The sequence below is a fragment of the Perna viridis genome, chromosome 7 (assembly GCF_037379345.1).
Source record: "Perna viridis isolate PV_CMFRI_1.1 ecotype Kerala chromosome 7, ASM3737934v1, whole genome shotgun sequence".
NCBI classification, from domain to species: domain Eukaryota; kingdom Metazoa; phylum Mollusca; class Bivalvia; order Mytilida; family Mytilidae; genus Perna; species Perna viridis.
Window position 1 is genome coordinate 17,259,251 of NC_142451.1, and position 21,608 is coordinate 17,280,858.

Below are 21,608 nucleotides of genomic sequence, written 5' to 3' on the forward strand. Positions count from 1 at the left end.
CAAATTTCAAATCCAAACACATTAGAATATATGGGTACATGGATACAGCAGTTTCTTATAAAAAAAACAATTTCATTGATTAATTTTGACAAAAAATTTAAATCTTTTTTCTGGGAAGTAGGTGAAGCATTCCCCATTGAAAGTAAAAAGAAAAAAATTAAATCAAAATTTTCAAATTGTTACACCAGTTTTCATAAACATGCATAAAGAGAACTGGAAATAAATTATTCAATTTAAGGTTACAATAGCATTCAATTTGTCTTTAGAGTATTGAAAGGGAGATAACCAGAGCATATCTTGTGGTCTCAACCAGTTTAAAGAATCTAATTAATCTGTAATAATTTAAATAAGGTGATCTATTTTGACAATTATTTTCCAGCTTAAATCAACCTAATTGTAATCAAATATTTGTAGGAAAATAAAAATCATAACAAGACATATGTAAATCATAACAAGACACATGTAAATCAACTTGTGGTTTATATTTTTCCAACCTGATAATGAACATTCATTTATTTTCCACATCATCTTGATGTTGACACATATTTTCAACAGTTAACAGGATATCATCTAAGGCAATTACTTAAGTACCATTCTGTGTAAGAATCAGGCATGGGGTGGCACATCATATTTCTCATTTTGGTCTTTTTTGCCACAAATGTACTCAATACATTTAGAAAACAACTGGAAAGTTATTTAAGTTTATCCTGAAGCATCTGTGACATAGATATTTTTTGACTACCTATATAAGGAAAATTTTTCCACCATTTTTCCATAGTGCATTTCAACTCAATTTTACCTATCAACATCTTAAAAAGGCAAATTTTATAAACACTTTGATGGTTAATTCTAGGGGTTATTGGGTTTGAATACTTGACACATGCAATAAAATCTCTGTGTTTTTTTCTTCATGTGCCACACCTTATAAACATTTTGCCTGATTCTTAGGCAGAGAAGTACTTAAAATTCTACTTGAAATACAATACAGCACAAAGAATACACCCCACAGCAACAGTTCTTCTAAGTGATTCTAATTTACATTGAACTACATTCATTTATTCTACACTTAGCAACAGATATTATGGCTAATAATTTGTATTCTAAACCATTTGGTATTATAATTATAGTTTATAAAAGTTATTTCAAGTGTAACATCTTGAGGTCTCTCGACATTGAGTGTCAAACATACTTAATAGCACTACCTTTGAAAGTACCCCAATGAAGTTTTTGAGGGCCTGCAAAGCTTCCCCTTCAATATTTTTATGAATGGCCACTTCTTGTCGAAAGCTGTAGGATAGGGCGGACTCCAGGTCCTTCATGTACACCACTGTCCTGTAACAGTAAATCATTTTAAATCCTTAAATTATGTAGTTGTTTTGAACAATAATAATTAACATACAAAGTCATGGTTGATAAGTATCTACTTAAGTTCTTTTCTAAGAATCAAGAATCAGGCAAAATATGTATATGGTGAGGCACATGCAGAAAAAAAATCCCAGAACTAATTACATCATCCAAGTATTTAAACCTCATAACCTCTAAAAATAACCATCAAAGTTTATGTAATGTTTGCTTTTTAAGGATATTGATAAGTAAAATTTATTTGAAATACAATATGGAAAAATGGTGGGATAATTTTTTCCAATCTTGAAAGGCTTTGGTGAAATTGAATATAATACAAACATATCAGTGATTTCAAGAGTTATGTCCCTTACCCTAGGTCTACCTCCTTAATTGATCAAGTGTTCTCAGCAGAAATATCTACCATTAGATGTACAACTACAACCAGTCAATCAGATTTTCTTGGCATGAGTAATAACTGATCTGATAGAAAATTTACCCATTCGTAATACTGGTAGGTTGTATCTTGGTGTCAGTCTGTGGTGTGGCTGTCACTACATACTCATCTTCTTTCTCTCCTCCAACATTAACTATTCCCTTTATCACATCAGTTATACCTTCTCTTTCTTTTATACCCCTACAAAAGAAGGACATCAATTTTAAATTTCAAATTATATGTTCTTTTACCTTTTCTTCTTTTGTCCATCCTTTATAGGACAACCATTCATCAGAATGTCATAGTTCCCAATATAACTACTTAAAAAAAGCTTAAAAGCATTATTAATTTATTGAAAGATGTAAAGACAAATGGATTGACAGACAAACAATGGTATACCATTAAACATTCATTAAAAGATAGAGAAGGGCATATAGAATTGACTGTAGAATGATCAGTTGTTCAAACAGGCATCAAGTGGATTGAACTTACCCATTTTAAATTCTTGTAAATTCAAAGGAAAGATATTTAGTCATAATTTTAAGCAACCTTGCCAGACAGTAAAAAAAAATTATATGGTTAAATTCTGAGATTTATATCTAACATACATTTTTTAATATGCAGCCTACCTTTACCAAAATTTTGTGATAATATACTGTACACACAAAGACAACACAACTGAAACACAAGGTTATGTGTCCTCCCCATTGCTTGGTAAATTCAAAGGACAAATACACCTTAGTCATATACTATCATAAAAATCAAAATAGTGGAGTGATAAATATATTCATATGGTGTGGAACAACTATACAAATTTAAAACAGTATTCATTTCCCAGTATCAGACGAGTTGCCTCCTGGTCACATATTAATATGAAGTCTAAGATTCTTCTTGGTGTAACTAAGTGGACAATACATACGACAGTCAAGCCAAATCCCTGACCCAGCAAAAAGCATAAAATAGTTCTGTTATTCACTCTACTCAACTCAATACATGTATATGGTCATTAGAAACCTGTGTGATATAAATATCATTCCATCCAGAGATAACTCTATAGTTCTCATTGGGTTTCATTTTTTACTATACTTACTTAGCAATATGTTCATATCTGCCATCTCCGTGTACTACAAACACAGCAGGTAACTTTCTAACTCCAAACTTAGCACTCTGTTCATCGGTCACTCTTCTGATCAAAACATGTTCATAATTACTGAAATCTAGGATTACCTGAAAATACATGTACATGTATAGTGAGTGAATCATTTAAGATTTACATATTTCTTTCTAATCAAACATTACAATACTGTTTAACAAATTGCTACCAAACTACACACTAATCAATCCATTTATTGTGACTTGAGATATTTCTGATGAAATTTTTCTCTTTCATTTCATACAATCAAAAATGGCAAAGACCCATTAACAAGGTGATTCAAATTGTGCTGTATCTTATTTGATACATTTTTATTAAATTTTACTAATTAAGTTTAATTCCAAAAAATGCTTCACACATTATTTAAATTTTGTGCTATATGTTATTATCGAATTTTGTCTTCCGGGTTTTAGTATTTTCATTCCATTATTTACATTTCCTGTTGACATCCACGTGAAATTTTTTGTAGCACTTTGTGCTTTTTTAGCCATAATGGGGCACAGTCTTTTCACCACATACACATACAATTTGAGTACAATAAACTATTCAACAATTGTATTGGTTAGCTATCTGCAAATACATATACATTCAACCGAATACACATGTTAAAGGCAGAACAGTGAAAAGACTCTGATAATCAAAGATGGCAGACACAGAGCATCGACAAAGTGTACCTACAGAAAAGGGCAAAGATTTTCAGAAAGCTTTATTAGACGGTCATGAAAAGAAGATCAAATCATCATGTTTTATGTTAAAAGACACTCTTTCAAAACTAGAGCAATTACCGGCTTCACTTAAAGCACTACAAACTGAAGAATCAAATTTAAACACAGTGTTCCAGAGATTTGAGAAAATTTCAAATGAATATTTGGACTTTTTATCTCGTTGTCCATTAGAAAATGCACAAGATTATACAGAACAATACTGGCCAATATTTCAAGAGTTGAAATCTAAAGTGTGTAAATTAGTGGACAGAATCCAGTTAGCTAAGGACAATTGCGATACAGAATCCAGCAAAAGTAGACAAACTCGTAGATCTATTAAAACTGATAATTCGAACGCGAGCCAATTGGCCTTACAGACACAGGCAAAGGTCGAATCAGAAAAAGTGAAATTAAAATTTCTAGAAAAAGAACTCACACTGAAGAAGGAAAAATTTGACAAGGAATGTGAAATTAAAGTGCTAGAACAATTAAAGACAGTAGCTGCGGCAGAGGCGGAGGCGAGTGTGATCAATGAGAGACCTAGTCAAGCAGATAAAAAATGAGTTTGAAACGGAATTGCCAAAGGAAACGATAACTCCTTTCGAAAAGACGCTTAACTTCTTAAGAGACATTTCGTATACGAAAGCTGAAAACGACAACAAACTTTCTGCTGAAGCACCTGTCTTTTATCCCACATCAACACCTCATGTTAAACAGCAAGTGAGACACACGTCAACCTTGCCTCACACCTTCGATCGTGGTAACCAGAATGTTGTAGATCCTTCGAACTATTTGTTAAAGAAAAATCTCTTACTAGAAAGTATGCAGAGACAGTTGTTCGACGACAAACCTGAACAATACCTTGTTTGGAAAGCTCAATTTTTTAGAATGACTACTGAAATTGATTGTTCACCACTTGAAGAAATAACACTTCTAACCAGCTGTATAAATCGAAATGCTAATGCGTACCGATTAGTCATGAGTGCTCGTGCCTCATGCGCAGACCAGCCAGAGAACTGTTTAGACCTGATTTGGTCTAGATTAGACAAACGTTTTGGGTCTCCAGAATTGATAGAATCGGTATTGAAATCGAGGATCATGAAATTACCAGATTCATTAGACTATCAAAGGTTATATGAATTGTCAGACTTGTTGGTCGAGATCCAGGCAGTCAAAGTGTTGCCAGCGTATAGCAGCATTTTTGCTTACTTGGACTCTTCGTTAGGGTTGAAACAAATCATACAAAAGCTTCCTAGACATATCCAAGATAAGTGGATAAATCGAGTAGTAAATTACAAGAAACAGCACGGTGTTTTATATCCGCCGTTTGAGGAATTCGTTGACTTTATTAGCGAAATTAGTTCGATACATAACGACCCAGGACTCAATTTCGGTTCGTCGAAGGAAAGCACAAATTTCCGAGGAAAGACTCCGTTATCGAACAACATGAAACTTAAACAAGTTGCAAGTCACAAAACAGAAGTTGTCACGAAAGCGGGAAATGATAAACTGTTGTGCATAATACATCCAGGTTCGAAACATACAATCAATCAGTGTAACGCCTTCAGAGGTAAAAGTTTTCATGATCGGAGAGAAATTCTAAAGTCTAAGAACGTTTGTTACAGATGTTGTGAAACCACTTCTCACTTTGCAAAGAAATGTGAGGCGAAGATACAATGTAATGTTTGTAAAAGCGATAGACACTGTACAGCTCTACATATTTCTCAGGAGTCAACGAAACCGAAACAAGACCTTCCTAGTGCGCAAATTCATGGCGAGGAGGTAACTGGTACCGTCTTAGTAAAAGCAAAATGTACAGAAGTCTGCGGAAAGTTTCGTGGTAAATCATGTGCTCGTATCGTCCCAGTGCGTGTATACAAGAAAGGTCAAAGTGACAATTTTGTTGATTGTTTCGCAATGCTCGATGATCAGAGCAATAAGTCTCTCGGTAAAGGTGCGTTATTTGACAGTCTTGGAATACACTCTAACTCAGTACAGTACACCATGCAATCTTGCTCAGGAACATGTGTAACGAATGGTCGTTTAGCTGATGAACTAGTCGTAGAAGGATCAGATAATGTTCAAGTTCACTTACCTCCAGTTCTGGAATGTGACAATCTGCCTGAAAACGAAACCGAGATACCTACCTCAAATGTCGCTCAACACTTTCCTCACATGCAGGATATCGCGCAATACTTACCTGACTCAAGTACAAACAAGGAAATTCTATTACTGATAGGTCGTGACTTACCTAAAGCTCATCATGTTATTGATCAGAGGATCGGGTCACCTGAATTACTGTTTGCGCAACGATCGCCTCTTGGTTGGACGATCATTGGCGACGTATGCTTATCTGGGAAACATGTTTCTTCTACCAAAGTTTACAAAACTTTCATCAGTAAGAGTGGTCTCATTAGCACTTTGGAACCGTGTCAGCAAGTCGTAAACATATCGGATGGTGATTTGGGTAAAAGGAAGACGAGAGTTACTCACCTTGACATATTCGAGACTAGGAATGATGATAACACTCCAGGTTTATCTACAGACGATAGACAATTCCTTGAAGTCATGGACAAGGAATTTCACATAGGAACTGAGGGCAAATGGACTGCACCTTTGCCATTCCGTGCAAACAAGGAACCTATACCTGATAACTTCGACTTGGCGTTGAATCGTGCTCGTTCGCTGGATTATTCCCTGAGGAAAAATGTTAAGAAAAAGGAACATTTTATGACCTTTATGGAACAAATCTTCGATCGTAACCATGCAGAGTTGGCACCAGAAATTCCACCAGATAAAGAGCGGTGGTACTTACCGCTTTTCGGTGTTTATCACCCACATAAGTTAGACAGAATACGCGGGGTATTCGACTCGTCTGCTACGTACCAAGGCATCTCACTTAACTCTCAACTTCTACAAGGGCCAGATCTTATAAATAGTCTCTTGGGCATACTCATCAGGTTTAGAAAAGAAATGATCGCCATAGTCGCAGATATTGAACAAATGTTCCATTCGTTCTTGGTCAACGAGCAAGATCGTGATTACCTCAGGTTTTTGTGGCACAAAGACAACATATTTGACAATCCGTTGGTACCTTATAGAATGAGGGCACATGTATTTGGCAACAGCCCCTCTCCGTCAATCGCAATGTATGGTCTTAGACGCATAGGCAGCTTAGCAGAGGAGACACATGGAAGCGATGTTAAGGACTTTATTATCAACCATTTTTATGTTGATGATGGACTGGTGTCTTGTTCAACAGCTGACGAAGCTATCGACTTAGTTTCTAGGACACAGGATGCAATGAAAGTACATGGACAATTAAGACTCCATAAATTCGCCTCAAATAGTGGAGAAGTAATGAGCTCATTCAAATCAGAAGACATCGCTTAAGGCTTGGTAAATCTTGACTTTGAAAAGGACACTCTCACTCAGCGTAGTCTAGGACTATTGTGGGATTTAGGCTCAGATACCTTTAAGATCAGTATATCAACAGACAAAAAACCTGCAACTCGTCGAGGCATTCTGTCTGTAGTGAATAGTCTCTTTGACCCTCTTGGGTTCATATCACCTGTCACCATTAGTGGAAAGATAATCTTGAGGAAAATAGTAGCAATTACGGTTGATTGGGACGAACCGTTAACCGAAGATCAACTTCAAGAGTGGTACAAATGGAAGGAAAACTTACATTATCTTGAATCGCTTCAAATTCCAAGAGTAATAGTTCCTTACCTTAGTGAAACCGTAAGTCGAGAGTTACTTACTTATTGTGATGCGTCAGAACTTGCAATTTCTGCTGTTTCATACTTACATGTTACTTATCGGAACAACTCAACCAAAGTTGGATTCGTATTAGGAAAATCCAAAGTCACACCCCGCAGTGGACACACGATACCAAGATTAGAGCTGTGTGCAGCTGTGCTCGCTATAGAGGTTAGTCAGATAGCTATCAATCAATTACAACTCGAACTCGACCAGGTTAAATTCTTCAGTGATAGTCGTGTGGTCTTGGGGTACATAAACAACAATCAGAGACGATTTTTCGTTTACGTCGGAAACCGTGTTGCACACATCAGAAAGCTCAGTGATCCATCTCAGTGGTTTTATGTTCGTAGTGAGGAAAATCCAGCAGATGTTGGAACAAGAGGGATCAACCCAATTGACATGCAACATAGTACTTGGTTATGTGGACCGAAGTTGGTAAATTCTGATCAGGACACTCACCGCCTGATTAATCCGGATGAGGATTCTGAGATTCGTTGTAACAAAGTAGACATCAAGGCGGATGTAACAGATCCAGTTCAAGGTTTTAATGATGACTTGTATTCTAGATTTTCTGATTGGGATAGACTTGTAAGATCATTAGTGACGATTCGTAAATTCATACAGAAACACAAGGATGAGCACTCTGGTAAATGCAATGACATTGATTTGATTCGTAGTACTGAATGTGTTATAATCATGGATGTTCAAAGGAAGTTCTTTTCTACTGAGATCGAGAATCTGAAACTCTCAAAACCAATTGATAAAAACAGCAAAATCTATCAGTTGGACCCGTATTTGAACAAGGACGGACTTTTGTGCGTAGGAGGTCGACTAAGGAAAGCGAGTGGTTTAGAAGGTCAACTCAAACATCCGATCATTCTTCCTGGAAAACATCCAGCAACTACATTGATTGTCCGTAAATTCCACATTGAAGTCAAACATCAAGGACGTCACACGACAGAGGGTCGAGTCAGATCAGCTGGATATTGGATTTTAGGCGGGAAGAAACTTGTTTCGTCAATTATCTTCAAATGTGTCACATGTCGTAAGTTAAGGTCAGAACCGAGTAGTCAGAAAATGTCTGATCTCCCAGAAGAAAGGTTAAGTTATGGGGAGCCACCGTTCTCATACGTAGGTGTGGATATCTTTGGACCTTTCGAAGTAGTAACCCGACGCACACGTGGAGGATCGGCCAATAGTAAGAGATGGGGTGCTTTGTGTACATGCTTAACGACTAGAGCGACACACATAGAGGTAGTCGAGGAAATGACTACATCGTCATTTGTCAACGCACTCAGAAGGTTTACATCTATCCGAGGCAGTGTTAAGGTCATTCGTTCTGATAAAGGAACTAACTTTGTGGGTACGGTAAACGAGCTGAGATTGAATTGCATCAACGTTGATGACACTCACATGCGCAAGTATTTGAACACACAAGGAACGACTTGGATTTTCAATTCTCCCCATTCTTCCCACATGGGAGGAGTGTGGGAAAGAATGATAGCTATTACACGTCGAATATTTGAGTCTATGATGTTGGAATATGGATCACGTAATCTAAGTCATGAGGTTCTTACTACCTTCTTCGCAGAAGCTTCAGCTATAATGAACTCTAGACCACTCATCCCGATATCAACAGATCCAGAAAATCCATGCGTTTTATCTCCTTCAATGATACTTACCCAGAAATCACCAGCTCTACCAAGCGTTGTCGATGGAATGGATAATTCTGCAGATGTAGATTATGATATGAAAGTCGATCGTGTTTCATTGTTTCGTAAACAGTGGGAATGTGTTAAGCATCTTTCTGCAATCTTTTGGAAGCGATGGAAAGTGGAATACATAAATACTCTTCAGAAGCGTCGTAAGTGGAATTTAGAAGTAGAAAACATAAAATTAGGAAATGTAGTTCTAGTGCGCGACAAAGAATTATCTAGATCAGCTTGGCCTATGGGTCTCATTGTGAAATCAATTCCTAGTGATGATGGATTAGTTCGCAAAGTTGTAGTTCGTGTAGTCGTCAATGGAGAAGCAAAGACATACACACGTCCAATTCATGAAGTCATTCTTTTGTTGCCAGAATAATTACATTGTCAATCTATTGTTAATGCCATTTGTCATGTTATATGCCTTTTGACGGTTTATACATTCAAGTTTTGTATTTGTACTTTGAACTATAAGGGTATCAAGTTCAATTTTTGAATTTATTTTTCTTTATCATTTTTTCTTTGATGAAAAACTCATTTTGAGACCAAATTATGGTTATATAGCCTAACTTTTAAATTCACTGTGAATATTGTTATTTTGAAAAGAGTGATATTTTTAATATCAGGCGAGGAGTGTGCTGTATCTTATTTGATACATTTTTATTAAATTTTACTAATTAAGTTTAATTCCAAAAAATGCTTCACACATTATTTAAATTTTGTGCTATATGTTATTATCGAATTTTGTCTTCCGGGTTTTAGTATTTTCATTCCATTATTTACATTTCCTGTTGACATCCACGTGAAATTTTTTGTAGCACTTTGTGCTTTTTCAGCCATAATGGGGCACAGTCTTTTCACCACATACACATACAATTTGAGTACAATAAACTATTCAACAATTGTATTGGTTAGCTATCTGCAAATACATATACATTCAACCGAATACACATCTTAAAGGCAAAACACAAATATACCATCCACTTGTTAAGTGGGGATATAATATTATACAAAATATTTTCTTGAGACAGTGATTTTCCTATTGTTTTGGAGAAGGGGCCTATGGCCCATACAATTGGAAACAAACAGCTGTGCCATGAGCACATGATATGTCCATGGTCCTATGAAAAAAAAAATTTTTTTGGAATACCACAGGGTTGTACAGGATATCATGCCAAGTATATCCTGACTCATTCTTGCTCAATAAGAAGTTTATATAATAGACCCACAAAAAGTGCTAAAAACATGTTTCATAGGATACTAAATTGAAGCAATAATTCTGATTAAGGGAGCAAAGATTTTTGCAATGAGAATTTGGCATGTCAATGCATAAATAGAAAATTTCAAAGTTCCATAAAACATAAAGTTGACAAAAGAGAGAAACAAAAATTGTTACGAAATGTTTCAATATTCATAGTATAATGTTTCTCTAAAATAAATTGCCATTTTGGTTCCTTCTAAGGGCTATTCCAAAAATAAATATAAGGGAGGGTTGGAAGGCAGTTATTTGCTACCCAACCACTTATACATATTTGAAGTTTTTTTGAGATACCATGTGACATGTGAAACAAAACACCCCCCATTTTATTTACAAAGTCCTGTAACTCAAAAAGTTTTATTCTTATTATCACCAATAAGTGTATAGACCATTCGATCATCATAACAAACAACCATATTAAGTTTCAAGAGATTTGGATAAGTTGTTCTCTAGTAACAGTGCGACACATGAAAAAAAAATGTCACTTTTTTTACAAAAGACTCAATAACTTGAAAATAAAATATTGAATCATCAACAAAAAAGGATACAGACCTTAAGATCAATATAACTAACAAGTGTGTAAAGTTTAAAACAATAATTATAAATTGTCTTAGAGCTATGGTGTGACATGTTTTTGTGAACCCCCCCCCCCCCGCCCACCCCCCATATTTTAGTTAAAAAGTCTATATAATCGGATTTTCACCAAATATCATACAGACTGTTTGACCATGATAAGAAACAACTATGTAACGTTTCAAGAAATTTGGATAAGTTGCTCAAGTTACAGTGTGACATATTTATGACAGACAGAAAGACGGACAGACGGACGGACGGACAGACGCTTGACATTTGTATACCATAATATATCTTGTCAAAATTTAGACAGGCATAAAAACAGTGTGATAATTGTGAAGTTGGGAATAATCTATGTACCTGTACATGAGGGCAAGGGGAATTATACAGTAATAATAAATTCCTAATTGAAATCCTTAATGAGGACCATTACAGTTTTCTTTGTATTGAAGTCCATGCAGTGACCTTAGTACAGTAGAGTGGAGGGAGAATATTGTACATCTTATAAATCTACATTTTAATCATGTACAAATCTTGAGATAATGGTTCAAGTCACAATAGGAATTCTTCTGAAATTTGGAAAATTTAGAGCATATTTCTCTTTGGAAATGGGACTGAAATTCAGACCGATAATGGTTGGAAAATTGGTGAGAGATCAATGAACGGTAGGAGTATTATGAACAACAATTCTTCATTATAGTTTTATGGATCACTTTGAATGACATAACACAAAAATAATTTTATCAATACTTCTGGCACAGTACATGCTTGAATATATTTGCAGTTTCAATACAAATGCTACAATATAAAATTCAGTAGAAGGAAACAGACATATTTATTTTCTTGGCTTCAACAATTTATTAATTCTATCCCATTTAAAAATACAATCCTAGTGTGTGATGCTTCCTTATTTTTCAAATTTAGAATTGTCAGGATTGGTTATATCATACCAAGTACTTGGCCAGGAAGTTTTATATACATGTATTACAATATCCTTAGGAAACTATGATTGTGTGTAGTTCATATCAGTGTAAGGGGGTTGTTGTCTCACAACTTATCTATCCATTATTTTTAATAAATAAAATATCATGCCTGTTATAAGGCTCTCATAAAGAAGCTCTAAATTACAACATGGAACACCTGCAGTAAACTGTTTTGGACCCAGGACTTAAAATTTCAATACCTTTAACTAATTCTTAAACCAGCAGTTTTTTTCCTATACCTTTTAAAGTCTCTTAAACCAACAGTTTTTTTCCTACACCTTTTAAAATCTCTTTAACCAACAGTTTTTTCTGTCTTCATAAAAAATATGTAGTGTGCTAAGCTGTCTGACCCTTGGGTGGATATTGTGACTCTTTCATTTCTAGTTGAATATAATATAGCTCTGATAATACTGCAGTTCTTTTTTAATGGTAAATCACATCAAAGTTATCAAGTGAACATATTATTGTCATTAAGACCATCATGCAAGGAACTTTTTTTTCAAAACTGGAATCTCTAGATTATTAATGAGTATCTTTTACAGATTACAATCCTACCTGTCTTCCTATGTAAGATTCTTTATTTTCAAATATAAGTATTACATGCTTATGTTTGTCTTTAGCCTCATCCCATATCTTCTCAATTGAACTAAGAAAAAATACAAAATATTACATCATCTTCAAGGAAGGACAAAAACCTCTAGTCTAATGATACATTCAGACATAATTCACATTCAATTTGAATTATCCAATTGGCATTTAAAGTGTCAATAACAAAGTTTTCACATATTTTGAATTCGCTTTGTGTTTGCACACATTACATGTATAATGGATTGGTCTTAAGAACTCGTCTTTGCTGAAATCGTCTGTTTACACAGCATTTGAACGCAAATTGAATGAGAATTATTAAAAACGTATCCAGAAGCAAGTTCAATAATGCAAATTATTTCGATTCATATTAATTCACAATGAAAATTTGTTTCACATATGAACACGTGACTGGATTAAAACTAACAATGCATGTGAATTAAATGCGCCTTATTTGACCGTGTGAATGTACCATAATGATGGTAATTGCTATACATGTACTACTGTAAACATATCAGCTTAACCGGATTCTATCGAATGCTAATGAACATATTCACCACTACAGAAGATACTGGTTAATTGCATAGCATATTTACCATAGAAAGTTATAAAATTAACAAAAATATTCACTAATTGAAGAAAAATATTAATAAATGTTCAACATTTACATGTTAAGTAAGATGATTTTTTCCAAATATATCATAAGCAGGTTGTTTTTTGTAAACAGAAAAAGAAACAATATTTTTTTACAAAAACTCAGGCAATTCACTAAGATATATTATTATTTTACCTATTTACATGTAGGTATCCTTTTTAATGAATTTAAAACAAAATATTTATGCAATTAAGCCAATTTTTAGCCTTTTGTTACTTAAATAAAACACATTTTTATGTCATAAAATATGGATTATTTAACAAATGTTTTTCATAGATTGTATGCAGTTAACAGTAGAATGTGCCATATAATTTTTTTTATCCTTGATAGTTTGTATATTGCTAAATTGACTCATATAATTATTCTTTCATATATATATATTATGTAATGTTATGGTATATAAGGTTTGGCATATAGACAGCAATTTGGCTTGTACATGATATTTAAAAGTTATATCAGTTAGCCAAGTAAACCTGTGTAAGCCATTATGCTAGTTCTTAAGAGTCAATATCAATCCGAATGAAAAATTTGACATTCTTCTATTTCAAAGAGTAACCAAGGCAACCAAGGTTATAGCAGTAATCAAAGAGTAACCAAGGCAACCAAGGTAATAGCGGTAATCAAAGAGTAATCAAGGGAACCAAGGTTATAGTGGTAATCAAAAGAATGTAATCCAGGGACAAAGACCAGATATGGAAAACAGACAAACACAACAAAGAACATAAATTACTAAAATCATACAAACAAAGTAACAAAAACAAATGAGCAACTCGGACTCCACTAAAAACTGGGAGCATGGACCAGGTACACCGGTAGGGTAAGCGTCCTCTGCTTTTCTAGAAACACCCGCTGAGTTGTTCATAAAAAGTCAAGTCCGGGATGAAATTTACCTCACTGAATAAAAAGAAAATTTTATACTGTTTTCATGAATAACATAACTAAATATCAATGTGTGTATTTCTATCCTGTACTAGTAACTACATTTTGTATATTTACTTCTGTATATGACCATGGTAGTTAAATCTCAACACCTACCTCTGTCTAAGGACTATTTTGAGATGGTGTAAAACCAGTCAAGTCAAAGGTTTATTCTTGAAGGTTTATTATATTTTATAATGAATCTTCAGACCTTATTACTTACCTAAGTGTTTCCAATTCTGACCAAGAGTTTCTTCAAATCTCACAACAATTTTTTATACTATTTACTCCTCTCAGAGGATGCCCTACCTACCAAATTAAGAGTGTAGTTTCAACTTAATTCTTCTGACTCACCTAAGCGGGTGCAATGCTGGCCATGTTGTAGGTTTGTTTCCATTGTAATTCTCAACAAAATCTATCATACGCCTACGAAGTGATGCAGGGTCTTGGTCATGGATTGCCTCCCCTCTGTACTCTGGACTGGCATTTGGAGGGAATAACTGTTAAATAAAAAAGAAAATATTCTTTTGAATATTATTCATATAAAATCAATATGCATAACTTAAATGTTTTCACAGAACAAAAATTTTGATTTTAACATGCTAGATTACAGAAGCAACAACCTATAGAAAGAAAATAAAATCTACTCAGACATTTGAAATATTTTTTTCTTGTAATATTTGAAAAATACTATCAAAGCTTAGTCATCATTTTACTAAACCATATTGAAATGGTAAACTAACTGACGGTGTTCAAAAACAATATTAGACAAACAACCAACAAATGACAAGGTCTTCAGTAACAGCTTTCCTTAAACTACTGCTGTCACCCTATGCCAAGTAATCAATACAGCTGATGCCAAGTATATCTAGGCAATAAATTGCCCTTATACTGTACATGATATACGATTAAAATATTATGAACAAGAGGCTACAGTGAGTCTAAAATGCTCATCTGGATACTGAACTGCACACAAATTATTTATAAGATAATTAACTGGAAGGAGTGGATATTACAGAAATAATATTCTTTCAAGAACATCTACATAATGTACCCAAACTTCCTATAAAATTACATCTAAATCCCTTGAGCCATTTAGGAGGAGTTGCACTTAAAAAGTTGTACATGCAAAACCCTCAATTTAGGTTATCTCCCTTCAGATTCCCCCAACAGTAATTATATTCCTTCATGCACATCTACAAAGATACCCAACCTTCCTACATAACTTCATCAGAATCCCTAGAGTGGATTAGGAAGAGTTGCCCTTACAAAAAATGTGGACAGAAGGACAAACAGATAGACTGGTTGGTTCCTGTATGCACCCCAAAAGACTTTGTTTGCAGGGGGTGTAATTAATATACTAAAAATATTACATATGATCTACATTAAAAACTATATCAATCAGGGTGATAGGTGGACAGACAGTAACAGCTGCCGTCTATATAATTTTTCAGGATGACATATCAGTTCATATACTGCCATAAAAAGCTAATGGTTATGGAATAGGTAGCAGTGGGTGATCCAGGAGAAGCATTCCAGGGAATGGAAAAACCCCTTTATTAGAAAATTTTGTTAATTTTGAGCAAAAGTTTGGCAACCTCTCTTTTGAAAATCTCTGATTCAATTCTTGGGTAGATGCATAAAAGATTTACATGTATATCAATAAGTAACACCTGATTTCGTAAACCTTGTAGTTACCGGTACATCCAAAGCTTCCTAGCTAGCTCAAACATAACATTGTTATTAGGTTTATGTATGAGAATGGGTTTCCGTGAGGTTTATCCCTAAACATCATGTTCATTATTAATATCTATTTACTGTACTTACAATTATAAATGTACAGTAAACCAATTACGAATTAAGTTAAGATCGTTACTCTGTGTTACAGGTAAACATCCTGTCAGACTGAAATTTGGCTCTCAGGGCCTCTAACATGTTAAATTTATATTGATTACCATTATCAGGATTATGTCCTGTATAATTTTTTTGTTTTATTTTCCTTATCATCATTCATGGTTTTGTAAATGTGCATTTATAAAGTGTTTTATTGAAGAATTGATCAACTGATATACAATGATCATGCATGGTATAAAGCATGTATAACCCAAAACATTGCATACTCCGTCATGTAGACATATATATACATGTGTAACCTTGTGGACAAGTGAGAGTTCTAAATGGCTTACTGTTTGATAAATTACACAATATTATGAGAAAACTTTTTTAGTCCAACAGGTGTTGATTTAAAATATTTGATATTAGATAACTCTTTATCAATTTTCACTACATAAAGCCCATATTATATGGAAGTCATGCACCCTTTATATGCATTTGTAACATGTTGCCTTGTTGTAGCAGACAAGACCAGGACTATAGTCACGTTCATGTTCAATATCTACATGTATACAATGGAAATGTCTAAACTGAACCCCTTTCTGATTTTAAGTACCATTCTGTGTAAGAATCAGGCAATGGGTGGTACATCATGTTTCTCAATTTGATCTTTTTTGTCTGAAATATATTCAGTACATCTAGCAAACAACTGAAAAGCTATTTAAATCTATCTTGAAGCACTTGTGATGTTGATATTTTTGACTGCTTAAATAATGAAAAAGTATGTGAAAAACTTTCCGCCATTTTTCCATACTTCATTTTAACTAAATTTGACCTATCAATATCTTAACACGGCAAAAACACTTTGATGGTTATTTCTGGAGATTATCAGTTATAAATACTTCGTTAATGCAATATAATCTCTGCATTTTTTTTCCTTCATGTGCCACACCTTATATACATTTTGCCTGCTTCTTAGATAGAGGAGTACTTAAAATAAGTTCAGTTTAAGCAGGTATTTAGTTTAAATTGACTTAAAGGGACTTTAAAGTGTCTGGTTAAGGCAGGATTCATTATCATCTGATCTACATGTACATGTACAAGTAGGAGTACATGTAAAACCTTGATTAAAAAACTGAGATTTTAAAACTGATTTTTAATTTAAAATAAAAGGTTGCAAACTGACCCATATTTACAAATATACACTATACTGCTTAGAATTTCTAGTGAAGTATAAAGATTAAATGATTTATGTCCAAAAGTATCAAAAAAAAAAAAAAAAAAAAAAAAAAAAAACATACTAAAATCATAGGTTTTAACATAAGACATGTAAAAGCATAAGTTATATGTTATGGTAAGACCCCAGATTCAAAACAAGAATATTTAAGCTTATGAAGAAGTTTATGTTATGTTTAAAGAACTTAAAAAAACTAATTTGATCAAAGTGTAAGGTCACAGAGGCACAAAACAAAATAAAAATTCCCATCAAGTTTCATTTTGAATAGTTTGGGGTTTAGGAGTAGGTGTGGATTACAGATCTGTACATGTATCATAATTGAAACCTTGTTCAGATTCAACAAAAAAAAAAAAAAAAAAATAGCAGGTGCAAAATGGCGTTTTCTGATAGTAATTCAAAGAAATGTTCTTTAAAATTCATCTTGTGGTTTTTGATGATTTGAAGATCCTAAATGGGTATCCAGTATCAGTTTAGAATGGAAATGTCTGATTCAATTAGTGAAAAAAAACAGAATAGCTAATACAATAATAACAATACCCGATAATACTTCTCTGCAGTTTTGCTAAGATTTTTCCTGAGTTAAAATAAAATTAGTGGAGTATACAGAATGGGTACCCCTACCTCATCTAGGTAGGGTAAATAAAAGGGTTTTTACTTAGGCAAATTCTCTCCATCATCTTCAGAACTAAAGACACACATGTCAATTAGTAGAAATAATTAAGTTTAACTAAATAAACTGCTTAACATTTCTACAGACTGAGGGACATGTATAATAACATGTACCTTGCAGGCTTAGCAATGTCAACAAAAAATTCATACAACTTTTTATATTTATGATATCTTCATGGGTTGACATACAGATGTACATGTACTTAATACATGTGTATAATTTTTTCAATCAGGTATTTTATAATATAGAAATACTACAGTTTATTTTAATAGAGCAAATGCTTGTAGTTTTACAGAGAAGATATGCATATCCTTATACATGTAGATCACTGGTAAACATGTGTCTATATATTTATGCTCTAGGCCTAGTATAAACATGTGTCTATATACATGTATTTACAATCTAGGCCTAGTATATACATGTGTCTATAAATTTATGCTCTAGGCCTAGTATTTTTTCATGCCATTTGAACACAATCTGTTGCACACTTTGACAGATTACACAGAACATATATTCATTTAAAGAGTTATTTAAACATAATACATGACTTCACTACATAATAACTGAATAGAATAAATAATTTGAAGTTCTGCATTAACAGAACATGCTCATGATGAAGAATTGGATTATTAAAAAATACATGTAGGATGAAAAGACCATGTATATATACAGTACAGCTTGCAGCATAGTCTGATAAATGCCAGGTATATCTCCAATACCTGGCATACCTGGCACAACTCTTAGTTGTTTACCTCTGTTATTTCTAATATACAACTCATCAATTAATTGAAAGTAAGTTTTGGTGTCCCAGGTAAATTTTACCTGTTCACCTGGAAAGGTAGCTAAGTTAAATAGGTATTTAGTGAATTATTGACTTATGACAGAATTTAGTCTTATAAGAATAAATCTTTATATTTTCATTCAAGAGACTGGTTATTCCTTTAATAATAGTGCATAAATTGCAAAAAGTTGTTATTTTCCTTTTCTTCCAATGCAGAAAAATGCTTTTATTTATTCAATTTCAAATGGAAAAAGTGAAAAGTGAGTTAAAAAGTTACAAATGTCAGTTATTGTTTTCAAATTTGTACTCAAAATAAAATAGAAAAAGTTAACTACATGTAAAATAAAACACTGTGATTGTATATTCAAATTTACTTTTTTTAAATCAGGAAAAACAATATTTACTTAAATGCAAAATTTAATATTAAATCAAATAATATTTAGAAAAATAATGTTCAGTTTTATATGTAAAATATGAAATTAACCAAAAAACCTTGCTTTTAACACATTTTTTTTTAAACTTTTCTACTTTTATATCAATTTTAAAACACTGAGGTTAGGAACCTGTGTGTGATAATTAACTTTACAGGTAAAACCACCAGTAGATCCATGTACCTGTTCAGTAAATTAGTCATTTCCTGTTGTATATTGGATACAGGTGATGCTGGGGGGGGGGGGAGGGGGTCCTGTTAATTAGGACCCAATAACACTGTTCATGTACATTGTACAGAATATTGTATATCTTCATCACCATAATAAGACAACATTAATTTTATTCATTTTACTACAGTACAAAAATGTACCTACATTGTTGTACATCTGTACATTTTTCATGTACAATATACAGTGTACATTGCAAGGTTGAACTCTTGCAAAATTTTCATCAATTTATCTGCTACATTTTCTATTTTTCCTACGACTTAAAATACTACTGATTGTATGGGATGTTGCATGGATAGGCTGAGATCAACAGCTCACAATTTTAATTTGAAGCTCAGTAAAAGGTGACTAGAAATTTAATTATCAACTTCAACAGCTATTGTCATATTACAAAACAAGGATTACTGGTAACATCCCACATGGAAACATTTCATTTTTTGAAAATGATTTATAATTTTTAATTACATGTATTTTTACTGACTGATACTGTAAAATATCAATATTTGTCACAAATTGTGGTGTAATACTTTTGCCATTTTTGCTATAGTCAAATAAGTGCAAAAATAGTACCCAATATATTGATTTCAATAAGAAATGCTAGATACATGTACACAACATATACAATGTATATGTGCACATATTTTTCAAAACCCTGAAAAATTAATACCAGCAAAAATGTTAATTTAAAAGAATCTATTAAAACTGAATGTTTACAGTACTTTGAGCAGTAAGAGTATTAAGAGTAACTAACAAAAACTTAGTTAAAGGACACATGCGATACGGCATACATGTAGTAATTGTAAACAACAATATAAACAATGTCAATTTGTACAAACACGTAGTCAGTAACAGATAATCATTGGACATCTTCACTTGTTAGTGGTTGTAGTGATTTGCTGTAAATGTACACAATGTACCATTTCAAGGAAGAAATTTTCCTTAAGGAGATCACAATGAATAATCAAGATAACCATCAATATCTACCTACTTAAGAACTGTTATGGATGTTTGTAAAGTATGCAAAGTACATATAAGTATCATTGTCACGTACATGTTAAAGCTGTACTTACCACCATTGATGGATAACTTGGAATGTTGTATTCTCTGCACAGATCAACATTGTGTTTCTTTGAGCAATCCACAGCTGCCACAATTATAACTTTTTGCCAACCTTTAAAAACATCACAGAATATGTTATCAAAGGAAAAATGAACATGTTCATATATATTAAATCTTTAAAAATTACACACTCACATTACATACTTTATAAATACAGTTTTTGCCACCTTTGAAAAATCAAAATAACAGGTACATGTATATGTTATCTATGTCATCCCTGGAGAAGTACATAACTGTAAATTTTAAACTCGTACCGCTGTGACATCTATGGCAACACCACCTGCACAAAGTCCAGTGCCCTAGACCACTAGGCCAGCTATATATAGCCTAGCTGGCCGAGTGGTCTAGGGTTTGGACTTTGTGCAGGCGGTGTTGCCATAAATGTCACAGCAGTATGAGTTCGAGTCCGTGGAGGGAACGACCAAAAATTTGCATTGCAAATTTGACAGTTCTAACATCGTTGGGAATTTTTCAGACCTTTCTATACGTTTACATATCTTCCCTGTATCAATTTGATCCGATGGAGCAGTGTAGTGAATAGAGCCGTCACATTCTGAGACGTTTGTATATATATATATGTTAATTGATCTGAACTACTCTGACATTTCTAGACAAAGAAATCGTGACAAAGCCCTGCATTTCCATTCAATGCAGGACCTCCTTCAGAACTGATCTGCTGACAAAATAACACATATTCGTAATATACAAATGTACTCACAGTGGTACAAATGGAAATATCCCAAATCAAACTCAGCAAAAGTGGATAATAACATACATGTAAACTCACTGTAAAGTCTACTTCTTTTAAAAGGGAAGCTTTAAGCTTCGGTTGCATGCACTTACCGCTAAAACCATCCTCATATTAGTTAGCTGATAAGAACTGTCATGGTGGAACAATGTAGCTAAATAAAAACCAGGACCTTTTATTCTTTAGCCAGCACTTTAACCAACTGGGCTACAATTAACTTCCTAAAAATACCTTACAAATTTTCATGGACCATATATGTAGTCATATTAGTTTTGGTCTGACAGTACATTTTGTGTTTTAAAAAGTCTGGCAGAAATAAAAATGGTACTGACTTAAATCTGCATTAGCTGTCATTTTCGTAAATTTTAGATTCTGTTGAAATACACCTTAACTTGGAATTATTTCTACTAAATTGTATTTTTCTTGTATAAAATCATCTGATATCCACAAATAAAATACATTAAATACATGAAATAGGTGTCGA

At 33.4% G+C, this 21,608-nt stretch overlaps 1 protein-coding gene across 2 annotated transcripts in view; it reads right to left on the bottom strand.

Annotated features, from left to right (window-relative positions):
- The window catches only part of LOC148611581 (sulfhydryl oxidase 1-like), a 29,943-nt gene that overhangs the window by 7,417 nt on the left and 918 nt on the right, over positions 1 to 21,608 (bottom strand). For both annotated transcript variants that reach the window (XM_088592281.1, XM_088592280.1), the window contains exons 2-7: positions 20,328 to 20,428; positions 14,432 to 14,577; positions 12,475 to 12,565; positions 2,868 to 3,004; positions 1,841 to 1,978; positions 1,203 to 1,332 (exon numbers count right to left, since the gene is read on the bottom strand). In XM_088592281.1, the coding sequence (XP_088448407.1) occupies positions 1,203 to 1,332; positions 1,841 to 1,978; positions 2,868 to 3,004; positions 12,475 to 12,565; positions 14,432 to 14,577; positions 20,328 to 20,428 (743 nt within the window). The remainder of the gene's footprint in view (positions 1 to 1,202; positions 1,333 to 1,840; positions 1,979 to 2,867; positions 3,005 to 12,474; positions 12,566 to 14,431; positions 14,578 to 20,327; positions 20,429 to 21,608) is intronic.